A 16,548-nucleotide genomic window follows, 5' to 3' on the forward strand; every position below is an offset into this window, starting at 1 on the left:
TTTATTTTGTTTTTGAGCAAGTATGATTGAGCACCTACCATGTGCCAGGCACTGTTCTAGTCACTGGTGAATGAAAGCACCAAAGCCCCTGGCCCTGGGGAGCTGGCATTTTAGCTTCCCCCCTGGTCCTAGAGGCAGCTCTAATGTGGTACAAACCACTTAGTCTTAGAGTCAGGGGAGCTAGGCTCAAATATTGGCCCTGATCTTCCATAGCTAAGAGATCCTGGGTACATTTCCTTTTCTTTTTCTTTTTCTGGAGTGTGCAGTGGCATGATCTCAGCTCACTGCAACCTCTATCCCCCAAGTTCAAGCAGTTCTCCTGCCTCAGCCTCCTGAGTAGCTGGGATTACAGGTGTGTGCCACCACGCATGCCTGGCTAATTTTTTTTTTTTCAGTAGAGACAGGGTTTTGCCATGTTGGTCAGGCTGGTCTTGAACTGCTGACCTAAGGTGATCTACTTGCCTCGGCTTCCCAAAGTGCTGAGATTACAGGCGTGATCTCAAAAAAACAAAAAAAAAAAAAAAAAAAAAACAAACAAAAAAAAAAAAACATGCAGAATCTGGCTGCGTGCAGTGGCTCATACCTGTAATCCTAGTGCTTTGGGAGGCTGAGGAAGGAGGATTGCTTGAGGCCAGGAGTTTGAGGCCAGCCTGAGCAACATAGTGAGACCCCCATCTCTATAAAACATTTTAAAAATTGGCCGGGCATGGTGGTGTTTGGGGATGCTGAGGTGGGGGGAATGGCTTGGGCACAGGAGTTGGAGGCTGCAGTGAGCTATGATCACGCCACTGAACTCCAATCTTGGAGACAGAGCAAGACCCTGTCTCAGAAAGAAAAAAGAAAAAGAAAGATAAACAGAAGAATCTCACTCTCGGCCGGGCGCGGTGGCTCAAGCCTGTAATCCCAGCACTTTGGGAGGCCGAGACGGGCGGATCACGAGGTCAGGAGATCGAGACCATCCTGGCTAACACGGTGAAACCCCATCTCTACTAAAAAAATACAAAAAAATAGGTGGGCGCCTGTAGTCCCAGCTGCTCCGGAGGCTGAGGCAGCGTAAACCCGGGAGGCGGAGCTTGCAGTGAGCTGAGATCCGGCCACTGCACTCCAGCCCGGGCGACAGAGCGAGTCTCCGTCTCAAAAAAAAAAAAAAGAATCTCACTCTCCATCTAGACCTGCTGAATTCAAATCTGCATTTTAACAAGATCCCCCAGGTAAATGGGCTTCACATCAGTGTTTGAGAAACACTGTTCCAGAGAAGGTGAGTAGAGCAGAGATGGGTAAGGATGTTTTTCCCTTCCTGCTGTCTAGGACGGTGGCTTTCGAACCTGCTGGATTATCATAACCACTGATGAAGCCTTTTAAACCCAGAAGCTCACACCCTGATAGAGTTACCTGGTTAAGGCTGCAGCCTAGGAGTCTGTTTCTTAGACTCCCCAGGTATCCTTTGCATGGCTGGGCTTGAACTACATTCTGAACTCAAATATCCAGGGAGTAAGCTCTTTCATGCTAGTGCTTCTGTGCCAGGTTCTGTGCTACATGTTAGACATTTGTGCCTGAGCAAGAAGAACAAGCCCTTCAGGTCTCCCAGTTAATGAAGAAAAGGGTGAATCTACATTCACCCTTTTAGAGCTGGGCTAAAGAGGCTGCCAACATAAATCTTGCAATGTTGGGTTAGGTCTTCCTACCCATACCAAAAGTATTATGAGACACAAAGCCAGGAACCGAAGCCTTTTCTTCTGCAACATGAAGTCAGGGATGCCTTCAAGAACCCTCAGGAGCTGGGCGCGGTGGCTCACGCCTGTAATCCCAGCACTTTGGGAGGCTAAGGTGGGTGGATCACCTGAAGTCAGGAGTTCAAGACCAGCCTGGCCAACATGACGAAACCCTGTCTCTACTAAAAATACAAAAATTAGCCAGGCATGGTGGCAGGCGCCTGTAATCCCAGCTACTGGGGAGGCTGAGGCAGGAGAATCAATCGCTTGAACCCAGGAGGTGGAGGTTGCAGTGAGCTGAGATCGCGCCATTGCACTCCAGCCTGGGCAACAAGAGTGAAACTCCGTCCCCAAAAAACAAAAAACAAACAAACAAAAAACCTCAGGTGAAGCGAACCCCAGGTTGACAACTGTTGACTGTGGGAACCACCGCATGGGTTGTGATGGGCATGGGGGAATTGCTGGTTGCTTGGAGGCTGGGAGCGTTCCTTTGGTAGGATGACAGTGCACCAAAAGGAAAGCTTTCCCTGTGATCATTGCTGATGGCAGCAGGAGAGTTGGGCAGCTAAGAATATAAGGACTGGTGTGAGACTTCTAGTTTATTTTTGTTTTCATTTTTGAGACAGAGTCTTGCTCTGTCACCCAGGTTGGAATGCAACGGTGCAATCTCAGCTCACTGCAACCTCCGCCTCCCGGGTTCAAGCAATTCTCCTGCCTCAGCCTCCCCAGTAGCTGGGATTACAGGTGCCAATCACGACGCCCGGCTAATTTTTTTTTTTTTTTAATAGAAGCAGGGTTTCACCGTGTTGGCTAGGCTGGTCTCAAACTCTTGACTTCAGGTGACCCACCCGCCTCAGCCTCCCACAGTGCTGGGATTACAAGCGTGAGCCACTGCTCCTGGCCAACTTCTAGGTTTTTAACCATTGCAGCCAACTTCTCTGCCTCACTTTTCTCACCTGTAATTTGGGTACAAGAAATGTACTGTGAATTGCTGGGAGAATGAACATGAGCTCATATATATAACTCAAATTATCACGTTCTTGGCTTACTTGACTTCTTTGCAAGTGTCCCATAGCTCCTGCTCTGAAAAGTATTCCCCCTATTTCTCCATGTCCTCTGTCCTAGGTCACTTCTCTGTGTGTGACATGAAGCAGACAGTGGCTGTTGGGACCATCAAGATTGGAGAAAAAAGCAGCTACTGGCAGCAGGGTCACCAGGGCAGCCAGCAAGGCAGCCAGGAAGTGAGTGGTAGAGCCTCACCCGGGGAAGAGTGGCTCAAGGAGAAGCCTTGGACTTGTTCTCTTGCCTGAACTGTCTTTTCTTTTTTGAGACAGAGTCTTGCTCTTCTCCCAGGCGGGAGTGCAGTGATGAGATCTCAGCTCACTGCAACCTCCACTTCCCAGGTTCAAGCAATTCTCCTGCCTCAGCCTCCTCAGTAGCTGGGATTATAGGCTCCCACCACCACGCCTGGGTAATTTTAGTATTTTTCATAGAGAAGGGGTTTCACCCTGTTGGCCAGGCTGGTCTTGAACTCCTGACCTCATCCGCCCATCTTGGCCTTCCAAAGTGCTGGGATTACAGGCATAAACCACCACGCCTGGCTGTCTGAACTATCTTAATCCTGACCCTGCTAATATGGTTTTCTTTCTGCTGATGAGTTTGAGGCATTGGATAAAGCAAAGCAAGTCTTTTCACCTCTGCCTCTACTGACCTCTGTCTCAAGCAATGAGGAGGCAGGAGGGGTACTGGGAGTCCAGATGCAAGAGCCAGACAGCTGAGGTTGTAAAGAAGAAAATGCATGGAAGGGAAACTGAGGGGAAGGTCTGGGCCCTAGCTTAGTCTATTAGCTTCTAAAATAGGATGGGCCGCTGGTGTTAGACTGCCTGATTTCATTACTGTCTTAAAAGTTCCTAGACCAGGCGTGATGGTGCATGCCTATAATCCCAGCACTTTGGGAGGCCGAGGTGGGTGGATCACTTGAGCTCAGGAGTTCGAGACTAGCCTGGGCAGTACAGCGAGACCTCATCTCCACAAAAAATACAAAAAAACTAGCCAGGTGTGGTGGTGCATACCTGTGGTCCCAGCTACTTGAGAGGCTGAGGTGGTACGATCACTTGAGCCCAGGAGGTCAAGGCTGCAGTGAGCTGAGATCGTGCCTCTGTACTCCAGCCTGGGCAACTGAGTGAGACCCAGTCTCAAAAAAAAAAAAAAAAAAAAAAAAGGGCCGGTGCAGTGGCTTATGCCTGTAATCCCAGCACTTTGGGAGGCTGAGGAGGGCAGATCACTTGAAGTCAGGAGTTTGAGACCATCCTAGCCAACATGGCGAAACACCATCTCCACTAAACTACAGAAATTAGCTGGGCATGGTGGCGCATACCTGTAGTCCCAGCTACTCAGGAGGCTGAGGCACAAGAATTGCTTGAATCTGGGAGGTGGAGGTTGCAGTGAGCTGAGATCACACCACTGCACTCCAACCTGGGTGACAGAGCAAGACTCTGTCAAAAAAAAAAAAAAAAAAAAAAAAAAAAGCTGGACACGGTGGCTCACGCCTGTAATCCCAGCACTTTGGGAGGCCAAGGCAGGTGGATCACCTGAGGCCAGGAGTTTGAGACCAGCCTGGCCAACATGGCAAAACCCTGTCTCTACCAAAAATACAAAAATTAGCCAGGCCTGGTGGTGGGCACCTGTAATCCCAGCTACTCAGGAAGCTGAGGCAGGAGAATTGCTTGAACCTGGGAGGTGGAGGTTGCAGTGAGCCGAGATCGCGCCACTCCACTACAGCCTGGGTAACAGGGAAACTCCTCCATCTCAAAAAAAAAAAAAAAAAAAAGTTACTAAACTTCTATGTGTTTGTCTGCTCATCTGTAAAATGGGAAAGCAATAGTATCTGCCTCCACAGGGATGTTGAAGGTTGAGTGAGCTGGTGCCTGGTGGGGACAGTAAATTAGTTATTAATCATCCACTCTCATTATCACAGTGTGGGCACTAGAGCCAATTAAGAGTTATTCTGGGAAGTTTGTTTGAAGAAAAGGTGGAGGTGGGGTGGGGATTGAGCTTTTGAGAATGAGTTCAATTTTATATCTTCCCAGGTACCTGTTTCCCTTTAAGTTACATAGAAGTTGCAAGAAGTCCCATATATCCTTCACCCAGATTCCCCATATCTTTTATTGATTGGTTGATTGAGGGGGGGGCCGGGTATTGTCTGGCTCCATCACCCAAGCTGGGGTGCAGTGGTTGGATCATAGTTCATTGCAGTCTCAAACTCCTGGACTCAAAAGATCCTCCTGCCTTAGCCTCTTGCATGGCTGGGATTTTAGATGTGTGCCACCATGTCCAGCAGAGTCCCTAAAACTTAACTTTACCATGTTCTGCAGTGAGAAGGTATATCCAAACCTACCCCCAAAGGCCAAGGGAGCTGATGGGCTGAAGAAAGAGGATGACAAATCTAGTTTCTCAGAAAGAAACATGTAAGACACTTAGAAGAGAAGTCACGTCTCAGGCAGCCATGAGACAGTAGGTCCCTGTACTATTACCCCCAAGACCCAGGGCTCATATACCACAGGGAAAGGGTATATGTGATTCAGAAGAAATGTGTAGGACAATTGAGGTCAACCCTCTAGGAAAGGCAAAAACGCTATGTGTGACATAGCCTATAATTTGCTTAAGAAGAGGATTTATATTAAGAGTTTACAATGCTAACATCAAGGTTGTTTTGACCTAAAGGGCAGGATTTACAGCCCTTAATAGTAGAAAAGTAGAAATCATAGAGACATTCCTGGAACTGGGGTTAATCAGAAGTCAGGAACAGTGGTTCATGCTTGGAATCCTAGCACTTTGGGAGGCCAAGATGTCCAGGAGTTCAAGACCAACCTGGACAACATAGCAAGACCTGTTTCTAAAAAAAAAAAAAAAAAAATCAGAAGTCAATATGGCAGATTAAAATCCAAAATCCAAGATGAAGTTCCCTTAGCTTCTACATACTACATTTGCTTTATTATTTCCCCTCTAAATTTGTTTCATTCTGAGCCACTTGAGAGTAAGCTGCAGATATGATGCGGGTCTACTCCAAATACTGAATGTGCTTTTATTTAAACACAAGAACATTTTCTTACATAACCAAGATCCAGTAATCAGAATGAGGGCATCAACATGATACATTTCTGAAATCTACAGACCTTATTCAGATTTCGCCAATTGTCCCAATAACATGCTTTATAGCAAAAGAAAATCCAGGACCATGTGTTACATGCAGTTGTTTCTTTTCTTTTCTTTTTTTTTTTTTTTTTTTTTCTTCTTCTTCTTTTTTTTTTTTTTAGGCAGAGTTTTGCTCTTGTTGCCCAGGTTGGAGTGCAATGGCACAATCTTGGCTCACTGCAACTTCTACCTCCCTGTTCAAGCGATTCTCCTGCCTCAGCCTCCCAAGTAGCTGGGACTACAGGTGCCCGCCACCACACCTGGCTAATTTTTTGTATTTTTAGTAGAGATAGGGTTTCACCATGTTGGCCAGGCTGGTCTCGAACTCCTGACCTCAAGTGATCCACCCACCTCGGCCTCCCAAAATGCTGGGATTACAGGCATGAGCCACCGCACCTGGCCCATTCAGTGGTTTCTTTATTCCAAGTTTCGAAGCAGCCCCTCCTGGGAGTCTGGCTAAAACCCCAGCTCTGAGTTGGCCAGTGGGTACTTGATGGTGGAGGTTCAAAGGAGGGGCCTTTTCCATTCACCCTCCTCCATCAATCCAGTTTCCCAGAAGTGCCCTCTGGTCCCTCTGGGTGAAATCAGGGGAGGCTGGGACTTCTATCTCGCCTATGGCTTACGGGGATGAGAGAAGGGAATTGTGGCAGCAGAAGGAAGCGGCTTGGTTCCTTCCCTACCAAAACCTGCTGTGTTCTCCTCTTTCCATCAATTCGTTCCTATTAAAGGAACTGGCTGACTCAAAGCTAGCTATAGCCTGGAACGTGGGTTCTGGTCTCCTATGCTGAGGATTCAGTGCGAGCCAGGGGGCCCTCTTACTGTCCGGGGTTGAAGTCCTTGTGTATCAGAGCCATCTTTATGCCTGCAGGATGACTTTCTCTTGATTACAATACCATGTCTAACACTTTTTAGAGGAGGGTATTGCTTGGATATACCAGCTTTATATTAATAACAAGAGTCACAATTTATTTCAGCCTTATCATGTGCTTTACATAATTATCTTAATTTTTACAACAACCTTATGAGATACAGGTACCCATTTTACAGATGAGGAAAACTGAGGCTGATAGGATTCTAATTACAGACTGAGCATCCATAATCTGAAAACCCCAAATCTGGAATGCTCTAAACTCTGAAACACTTTGAGCACTGACATGAAGCCACAGTGGAAAATTTCACACTTGTCCTCATGTGACAGGTGGCAGTCAAAATGCAGGTACACAGCACACAGTTTATTCAGCATTCCTGAGGGAAAAAAGATGCTCCCAGCCTCCGTCAGCTGTGATATCTCTTTTCCACTCCGGCTCAGATTCCCCCACGAAAGCATGTCCACAAGAGGTAACACAAGGCTGAGCATGGTGGCTCACGCCTGTAATCCCAGCACTTTGGGAGGCTGAGGCGGATGGATCACCTGAGGTCAGGAGTTCGAGACCAGCCTGGCCAACATGGTGCAACCCTGTTTCTACTAAAAATACAAAATTAGCCGTGTGTGGTGGCATGCGCCTGTAATCCTAGCTACTTTGGAGGGTGAGGCAAGAGAATCGCTTGAACCTGGGAGGCGGAGGCGGCAGTGAGCAGAGATTGCACCACTGCACTTCAGCCTGGGCGACAGAAAAATATTCCATCTCAAAAACACACACAAAAAAGAGGTAACATGATGGCACATGTGCAGGCCAGACATGCCAACTGCAGGTTCCATGCATACCTTAAATAGGGCAGAGGTCTATGCACATCACTCACTGTGGTTTTTTCATTATTATTTTCTGTTCTGTGGTGTAAATATATTGTTGAAAGTGTAAACAAAGGCCTGCAGATATGCCTATGAGTAACAGTGATAAGGAAGAGAGGAAGCAGGACAGGCAAGGTGGCTCACGTCTGCAATCTCAACACTTTGGGAGGCCGAGGCGGGTGGATCACTTGAGGTCAGGAGTTCGAGACCAGCCTGGCCAACATGGTGAAACCCTGTCTCTACCAAAAATACAAAAATTAGTTGGGTGTAGTGGCAGGTGCCTGTAATCAGCTACTTGGGAGGCTGAGGCAGGAGAATCACTTGAACCTGGGAGACGGAGGTTGCAGTGAGCCTATATGGCACCACTGCACTCCAGCCTGGGCAACAGAGCAAGACTCCATCTCAGAAAAAAAGAAAAAAGAAAAAGAGGAAGCAGTTATGTTTACAACACAGAAAGTCAAGTTGCTGGAAAAACAGGACAGAAATGTAGGTGTGAAATATCCTACAGAAGAGTATGGTGTTGGCATAAACAACATAGATGACCTAAAGAAACAGAAGGATGGCTGGGCGCAGAGGCTCACGCCTGTAATCCCAGCACTTTGGGAGGCAGAAGTGGGCGGATCACCTGAGATCAGGAGTTCGAGACCAGCCTGGCCAACATGGTGAAACCCTGTCTCTACTAAAAGTACAAAAAAACTAGCTGGGCGTGGTGGCGCACGCCTGTAGTCCCAGCTACTTGGGAGGCTGAGGCAGGAGAATCTCTTGAACCCAGGAGGCAGAGGTTGCAGTGAGCCGAGATTGTGCCACTGCACTCCAGCCTGGGCAATAGAGGGAGACTCTGTCTCAAAAAAAAAAAAAAAAAAAAAAGTACAAAAAATTAGCCGGGTGTGGTGGCAGGCGACTGTAATCCCAGCTACTAAGGAGGCTGAGGCAAGAGAATTGCTTGAACCTGGGAGGCAGAGGTTGCAGTGAGCCAAGATTGCGCCACTGCACTCCAGCCTGGGCAACAAGAGTGAGACTTTTTCTCAAAAAAAAAAAAAAAAAAAAGAAAAGAAACAGAAGGATAAACTGGTGAAATTCTATATGCTGAAAATGATGAGCAGAAGTTAATGAGAAAGAGAAAAACAATGCAGAAAGCAAAAAAATGAAGATCTTGATTGTGTATTGAAAGAGGAGATCCATCTGGCTGAGCACGATGGCTCACACCTATTGTCCCAGCACTTTGGGAGGCTGAGGTAGGTGGCTCACTTGAGGTCAGGTGTTCAAGATCAGCCTGGCCAATGTGGTGAAACCCTGTCTCTACTAAAACTACAAAAATTAGCCGGGCATGGTAGCAGGTGCCTGTAATCCCAGCTACTCAGGAGGCTGAGGCAGGAGAATTTCTTGAACCTGGGAGGTGGAGGTTGCAGTGACTTGAGATCACACCACTGCACTCCAGCCTAGGCAACAGAACAAGACTCCATTTCAAAAAAAAGAAAAAAGAAAGAGTAGATCCATCAGCATTGTACTGATGGATCCATCCAGCATGCGCCACTTAATGGTATACTGAAGGTGAAACAAGCAAGATCTATCACAATGAACAGAAAATTTAAGGAAACTGAATATTCAACAGGCTGGTCGCAGAATTTTTGGGGGTGTGAGGACAGGGTCTCACTCTGTCACCCAGGCTGGAGTGCAGTGACATAAATATGGTTGACTGCAGACTCAGCCTCCTAGGCTTAAGCGATCCTCCCACCTCAGCCTCCCAAGTAGCTGGGAACACACACACATACACCATTATGCCAGGCTAATAAGTTTTTTGTAGAGACAGGGTCTTGCCATGTTGCCCAGGCTGGTCGTAAACTCCTAGGCTCAAGCACCCTCCCATATTGGCCTCCCAAACTGTTGGGATTACAGGTATGAGCCACTGCACCTGGCTGGTTGCAGAAATTTAAGACGAAACATGATGTTACATCTTTAAAGATTTGTGGGCCAGGCAACACGGCAAGACCCCATCTCTTCAAAAAATTTTAAAAATTAGCCGGGCATGTTGGTGTGCACCTGTGGTTCCAGCTACGTGGGAGGCTGAGGTGGGAGGATCATGTGAGCCCAGGAGGTCATGGCTGCCATGAGCCAAGATCACACCACTACACTCCAGCCTGGACAACAGAACAAGACCGTGCCTCAAAAAATAAAAAATAAAATAAAAAAGAAAGAAAAGAAACGCAGATGACTCTGGAGGAAACATTTTAAAAAGCCATCCAGGAGAACGCCTCCTTTTCCCTAGGGGACCCACTTCCTGCTCCCACAACTGCTTCTGATGCTTCTTCTCACCTTAAAAAAAATTACAGTGTCCAGTAATCTTTTAATCAAAACACTGCATCATAGGTGGAGACTGAAAGCCTGCCATTTGTGGTAGCTGTTTTTTGGTTTTTGTTTTTTTTTTTTTTTTTTTTGAGACGGAGTCTCGCTTTGTCGCCCAGGCTGGAGTGCAGTGGCCGGATCTCAGCTCACTGCAAGCTCCGCCTCCCGGGTTTACGCCATTCTCCTGCCTCAGCCTCCCGAGTAGCTGGGACTACAGGCGCCCACCACCTCGCCCGGCTAGTTTTTTGTATTTTTAGTAGAGACGGGGTTTCACCATATTAGCCAGGATGGTCTCGATCTCCTGACCTCGTGATCCGCCCGTCTCGGCCTCCCAAAGTGCTGGGATTACAGGCTTGAGCCACCGCGCCCGGCCTTTTTGTTTGTTTATTTGTTTTAAGACAGGGTATCGCTCTGTCACCCAGGCTGGAGTGCAGTGGGGTGATCTTGGCTCACTGCAAGCTTCCTCTCCCAGGTTCAAGCGATTCTCCTGCCTCAGCCTCCCGTAGCTGGGATTACAGGGCATGCACCACCAGGCCCGTTAATTTTTGTATTTTCAGTAGAAACGGGGTTTCACCCTGTTGGCCAGGCTGGTCTTGAACTCCTGACCTTAAGTGATCCACCCACCCCGGCTTCCCAAAGCGCTGGGATTACAGGTGTGAGCCACAGCGGCTGGCCTGGTGGCGGGTGGGGTGGGGGCCGGTGGTCGCTGTTGCTTCACAGCTGATCCAGGTTTTCCGGTGATGCTCCTCTGCTGCTTAGTTGCCCTGAACACATTACTTTTTCACGGTATTAATGGCATAGCATATATTTTGCTGTGAAGTACTCATATGTGAATAAGCATAAGAAAGTATTGCTTATCAGTAGCATATACATTTACAGTCTGGAACAATGGTTAGGCCAACCAACCAGACTGTCCACAAGGGTGGCTGAGATAGTGACACCTTTGGTTTCTGATGGTTCAATGTATACAAACTTTGTTTCATGAACAAACTTACTTAAAATATTGTATAAAATTACCTTCACACTATGTGTATAAGGTGTATATGGAACATAAGTTAATTTCATGTTCGACTTGGGTCCCATCTCCAAGATATCTCATTATGTTTATGCAAATATTCCAAAATCCGGAAAAATCCCAAATCCAAAAACCATCTGGTCCCAGGCTTTTCAGGTTAGGAATACTCACCCTGTAGTAACTTGCCCAAGGTCACATAGCTACTAACTGATCGAGACAGGACCACATCTGCCTGTCTTCAAGCTCGGGACTCTTGAGCTACCACACCATTCCGTTTGTATAAATTCTATTTGTGCCCGGCGTGGTGGCTCACTCCTGTAATCCCAGCACTTTAGGAGGCCAAGGCAGGTGGATCATTTGAGGTCAGGAGTTCGAGACCAGCCCGACCAACATGGTGAAACCCCATCTCTACTAAAAGTACAAAAAAATTAGACAGATATGGTGGTGCGCGCCTATAATCCCAGCTACAGAATAAATTTGCGTCATAATTTGCATGATTGATTTAATGTAGTTTTGGCCGTCTCATCACACAAGCACCACCAGCACCTGACACTGGGAGGAGAGAACGTCTTCAAGGTCCGGAAACTCAAGGTCGTGCTGATTCTAGGAGCTTTCAAAAACTATTTTTGGAAAACCCAAATCCCGGTCTTCAGCCAGCGTTGCTTGCAGTTGCTAGCCCTACCCACAAGGGGGAAGCCGACGCTGCACTGCGCAGCCAAATGCGCCTCTCTTCCTCTTCTTGATCTCTGTGGTTAGCCTGGGAAAAAAGCCCGCCTCCTGGCCCATAAGGCCCTGGGCCGGAAGCTCCGTTTTCTTTTCCTGCACTCCATCATGGCGGTGAGTAGCTGGGATCTGGATTTGCTTTTCTTTATCCGTCGCCATCCATGGCAGGCCGAAGCTTGCGGGGGCTACCTCGCCTGCAGCCCGAGGAGTATGGACCCCTCAATGCTTGCCGGCCCAAAACTGGCAGAGCCGTTCGAGCCAAGGACGCAGGGTTGAATTCTGTCACTTTCCCTGCCATCATTTTAGGAGCGGCTCCGGGCAGTTGCCGGGAGAGCTCAGAAGCACTGTCAGGAGGCTGCAGCTAGGGCAGATGGGGTGAATGGAGGGTTCTGAGGCAAGGGTCCGCGCCTTTTCCTGGTTCCGGGGACTTGAGACTTGCTGAGTGCTAGGAAACCTTAGCCGGGTGCTCGGCTTAGGGAAGGTGCCAGCCTTTAGACAGCTTCCAAGTGGGATGCTGAACGTCGCATAACCACGTGTTTCCTGTTAGCAGTTAAGTTCTATTCCGTCGCTTACTCCCCTTAGTTTCCCTTACAGTGGGGGCGCTCTTTGTTATCCTGAGCCTCTTAGAGTTCGATCTCAGTGTCCGTAACCTTTAACACTCAATATCTGTCCTGAGTTTTCTCTTCACCTGTTCCGTTCGTGGAGGAAGAATAGGTCCCGAGCTGACTTCGTTCCTTGATGCCTCCCAAACACGGTGATACCTTCTTCGTTACGATTTGGGATGAGCAGAAATAAAAATGCTGTGCAGATAGAAAGTAGTAAAAACTCAGGGCTCTCAGCTGTGAGTGTATTGACTGCTGCTCTTCCCCATTGCAGCAGGATCAAGGTGAAAAGGAGAACCCCATGCGGGAACTTCGCATCCGCAAGCTCTGCCTCAACATCTGTGTTGGGGAGAGTGGAGACAGACTGACCCGAGCTGCCAAGGTTTTGGAGCAGCTCACAGGGCAGACCCCTGTGTTTTCCAAAGGTGAGTAGTGACAAATGACAGGGCTACCCACTTGGGTCGCCTGTTTGTTTAATTTACCTGCTGTCGAGTCTGTTTAGAAAGTGACAGTCGGCATCACTTAAAGCGTTAAATTCATGAGCCGACCAAAAAGTGTCTTTGTTTTCGAGATTGCATGTGGGATTGGAACACTGGATTTTATATGAGCAGATCTTAAGCTAAGGCTAGCCCAAGTAAAGATTTTCCCAAGTAACTAGGATATGAGATAGAGTGGAAATATCAGGAACGAAGTAAAGATCATTAGATCTGATTAGCAGTTAGGGTTATATAGGCTGCCTTAAGAACAGGGCTGTACAGGAGCATGAGAGGCTTCAGTGGCCTATGATAGTGCTACTGCACTACAGCCTGGTTGACCCTATCTCAAAAGTTGTATACAGATTGCCTGGGTTTGAGTGATGGCTTCACCACTTGCTGGTCTGACTCTGGGCTCTCTGGACCTCTGCTTTTTTATTTGCATAAAGAGGGTGTAATACTTGATAATTGTGGAAGATAAAATGAGTTGTATATGTGCCGTTGCTTTAGGATGGTGAAATGTGGCAAGTCTTTGGATTCCAGTCCTGCTTTTTATTACCAGTTGTGCAAGTTAATAAACCTCTCAAAACCTCACGTATAAAATGTGGACAACAGTATAATAATAAGGTTTTAGCAAGTACTAGATTATTGTCAATAATGCTTTATTTTCTTTGGACCATGATAATCTTACTAGTGACTTCTTTGGCTTATTCTGGTTGTGAACTTGCCCTTCTTGGAACTTTGGCATTATGACTGTTCTTAACTGCTGAAGGATGGCTGGATGTCTGGAAATGGGAAAATATGCTGTGGATGAAATCTTATTAATAGATGTAGGCGACACTAATTAGAACACCACAACTTAGAGTGTGGATGAATACTTAATGCCTCTTTAAGTCATGGAGATGGTGTTCTGGGAAGGAGGTGAGTGTAGTGGGGGTGTGATGGCATCTGACTCCTTGTTACCCCCTTCCTGCAGCTAGATACACTGTCAGGTCCTTTGGCATCCGGAGAAATGAAAAGATTGCTGTCCACTGCACAGTTCGAGGGGCCAAGGCAGAAGAAATCTTGGAGAAGGGTCTAAAGGTGAGGCTAATCCCCTAATGGAGTGATATTAATGAGCACCCCTTAATAACACAAGTAGATAAGTTACATTTAATGTTCTGTTCTTTGGTGCCTTGACATTTATTGTTTAAGTTTCTAAAAGACTTTTTTACAATCAGCAGGGTTAAACTATTCTTGGTGGTTTAAGAGATGCTTGAGGCCGGGCACAGTGGCTCTACGCCTATAATCCCAACACTTTGGGAGGCCAAGGAGGATAGATTATTTGTGGCCAGGAGTTCGAGACCATCCTGGCCAATATGGTGAAACACCATCTCTACTAAAAATATAAAAATTAGCCAGACTTGGTCGCGGGCGCCTATAGTCCCAGCTACTCGGGAGGCTGAGGCATGAAAATTGCTTGAACCCGGGAGGTAGAGGTTGCAGTGAGCTGAGATTGTGCCACTGCACTCCAGCGTAGGCCACAGAGTGAAACTCTTGTCCAAAAAAAAAGGATGCTTGGGAGTCATTTCATTCCTCTGCTTTCTCTGGGTTTTTCTCTGCTCTTTGGAAGCTGGGAGAGGTCATTTTGGGTAGTTGGGGTGTAGTGAGGAAGTCAGATTGTGTTCCTAGCCAAGTTTTATTGACTTCTGTTTTGTTTTTTTTTTTTTTTTTTTTTTTTTTTTTTTTTTTTTTGAGACGGAGTCTCGCTCTGTCACCCAGGCTGGAGTGCAGTGGCCGGATCTCAGCTCACTGCAAACACCGCCTCCCGGGTTTACGCCATTCTCCTGCCTCAGCCTCCCGAGCTGCTGGGACTATAGGCACCCGCCACCTCGCCCGGCTAGTTTTTTGTATTTTTTAGTAGAGACGGGGTTTCACCGTGTTAGCCAGGATGGTCTCGATCTCCTGACCTCGTGATCTGCCCGTCTCGGCCTCCCAAAGTGCTGGGATTACAGGCTGGAGCCACCGCGCCCGGCCTATTGACTTCTGTTTTTGCTCTGGGGTGCATGTTGCAGACTGAGCTATTAATAGTTATTTGGGGGTGGGAGGGAGATGATGACGAGGAATGTTATTGCTGCATTTTTCTCCACAGGTGCGGGAGTATGAGTTAAGAAAAAACAACTTCTCAGATACTGGAAACTTTGGTTTTGGGATCCAGGAACACATCGATCTGGGCATCAAGTATGACCCAAGCATTGGTATCTACGGCCTGGACTTCTATGTGGTATGAATATTTCATCTTTTCCCGCTCCTGGTCTGTGAGGAGAGGGGAATCTTTATTTTATTTCATATGTGGTATGTTGGTGTTCACATGTTGAGTTGCAGCTTTGAATATTGTCTGCCTTTGTGTTCTCCTCCCTGTTGGGAATATGTGCCTCATTTGTGGCAAGTGTAGGGGTGCAGCACTGAACAAGATGGACAAGATCCCTGCTGTTGGAGAGCTTGCAGTCGAGGATCTGTAAAGCACCCACATGGCTTAAAGGTGGATGAAGGAAACTGTTTCCTCCAGCCAGTGATTTGAAACTTTGGAGAGAGGCAGTATTGGTGCCACATTTGGTCTGTGGTTTGGCTGCACTGAGGCTCTTCTTCCCCTGATTCTTCCTATAGAAACAGCTTTGGGTGATGCAGTGGTTTGATCAGGAAGGGGGTTTTAACATAGAAATGACCTTTTGTGTTACTGCCGTGTTTTGGTCCAACAATAAAAACTGAATAGCCTAAATCAGAAGTCCTGACTAGCGTGGAACCTGAAAGATGGTGACACCCTCATTAGACAGACAAGTAATAAGAATTGGATATTAACAGGATGTTGGAGGAACAGCACACCTTTGGGAAGCACTTTTGAGCTGAAGCAGAAGGAAGAAAATATAGATATATATTTGTGCTTCTCAGAGTTTTATGTTTTATACACTGCTGGTGTGGCTATAGATTTTTAAATGTTATTTTTTAAAATGTTTTGGAGATTGGGGAGCAGGAATGGAGGATCCTCAGCACCACTGGAAGATAGGCTGGGGTTGGGGGGAGGTGTGAAAGTTCCAGCCTCCATAGCAAACCTATAGTATGGCTGTGTGTTGTGTGAGATGCTGGTGGCAGCTTTGTCAGACACTGAGATCAGGGGTCTTGCTCCAGAATCCACTGGGCTGCCAAGTGACTCTTGAAGATCTGTCTGTAATGTTGAGTCTTGTCCATCTGCTCTTGACTCTGAGCTGGCTAGGTGACTGTTGGTTATTCCTGGGACAGGTGCTGGGTAGGCCAGGTTTCAGCATCGCAGACAAGAAGCGCAGGACAGGCTGCATTGGGGCCAAACACAGAATCAGCAAAGAGGAGGCCATGCGCTGGTTCCAGCAGAAGGTAAAGCTGATTTATCTCAAGTGAAGTGGTGGAATGTGGTGTTGGTGAATGGAGTTGGGATTTGGGGATGCAAAATATAGGACTATTTGCTGGGTACCTTCTTTAAAATTAGAATATTGGGCACCTTGATAAATCAGGGGCTTCCAGGGATGATGGTTTAAAAGAATATCCAGAACTAGGCCTCCCCACCACCATGAATGGGGGTAGCTGGAAGGGGAGGAATATGGCTTTAACAGGAGCCCCCTTTCTCAGATGATAGTGCAGTTCAGCACAGTGTAAAAACCAGCCAGCTTCCTACTTAGTCCAGAAAAGGATGGGATTCAGAGCCCAAGTTCATGTATCAGTCAGATTTGAATTCTCAAAAGTTAGC

The 16,548-nt window shown here is 47.2% G+C and overlaps 2 protein-coding genes across 2 annotated transcripts in view; both read left to right on the plus strand.

Moving 5' to 3' along the window:
• The window catches only part of RPL11 (ribosomal protein L11), a 197,138-nt gene that overhangs the window by 180,455 nt on the left and 135 nt on the right, over positions 1-16,548 (plus strand). Inside the window, exons 2-6 of the mRNA XM_050793190.1 lie at positions 11,788-11,830; positions 12,593-12,743; positions 13,768-13,874; positions 14,923-15,054; positions 16,068-16,178. Of these exons, the coding sequence (XP_050649147.1) occupies positions 11,825-11,830; positions 12,593-12,743; positions 13,768-13,874; positions 14,923-15,054; positions 16,068-16,178 (507 nt within the window). The 5' untranslated portion in view covers positions 11,788-11,824. The remainder of the gene's footprint in view (positions 1-11,787; positions 11,831-12,592; positions 12,744-13,767; positions 13,875-14,922; positions 15,055-16,067; positions 16,179-16,548) is intronic.
• The window catches only part of LYPLA2 (lysophospholipase 2), a 293,162-nt gene that overhangs the window by 178,704 nt on the left and 97,910 nt on the right, over positions 1-16,548 (plus strand). The window lies entirely within an intron of this gene.

The sequence above is a fragment of the Macaca thibetana genome, chromosome 1 (assembly GCF_024542745.1).
Source record: "Macaca thibetana thibetana isolate TM-01 chromosome 1, ASM2454274v1, whole genome shotgun sequence".
Classification (NCBI taxonomy): Eukaryota; Metazoa; Chordata; class Mammalia; order Primates; family Cercopithecidae; genus Macaca; species Macaca thibetana.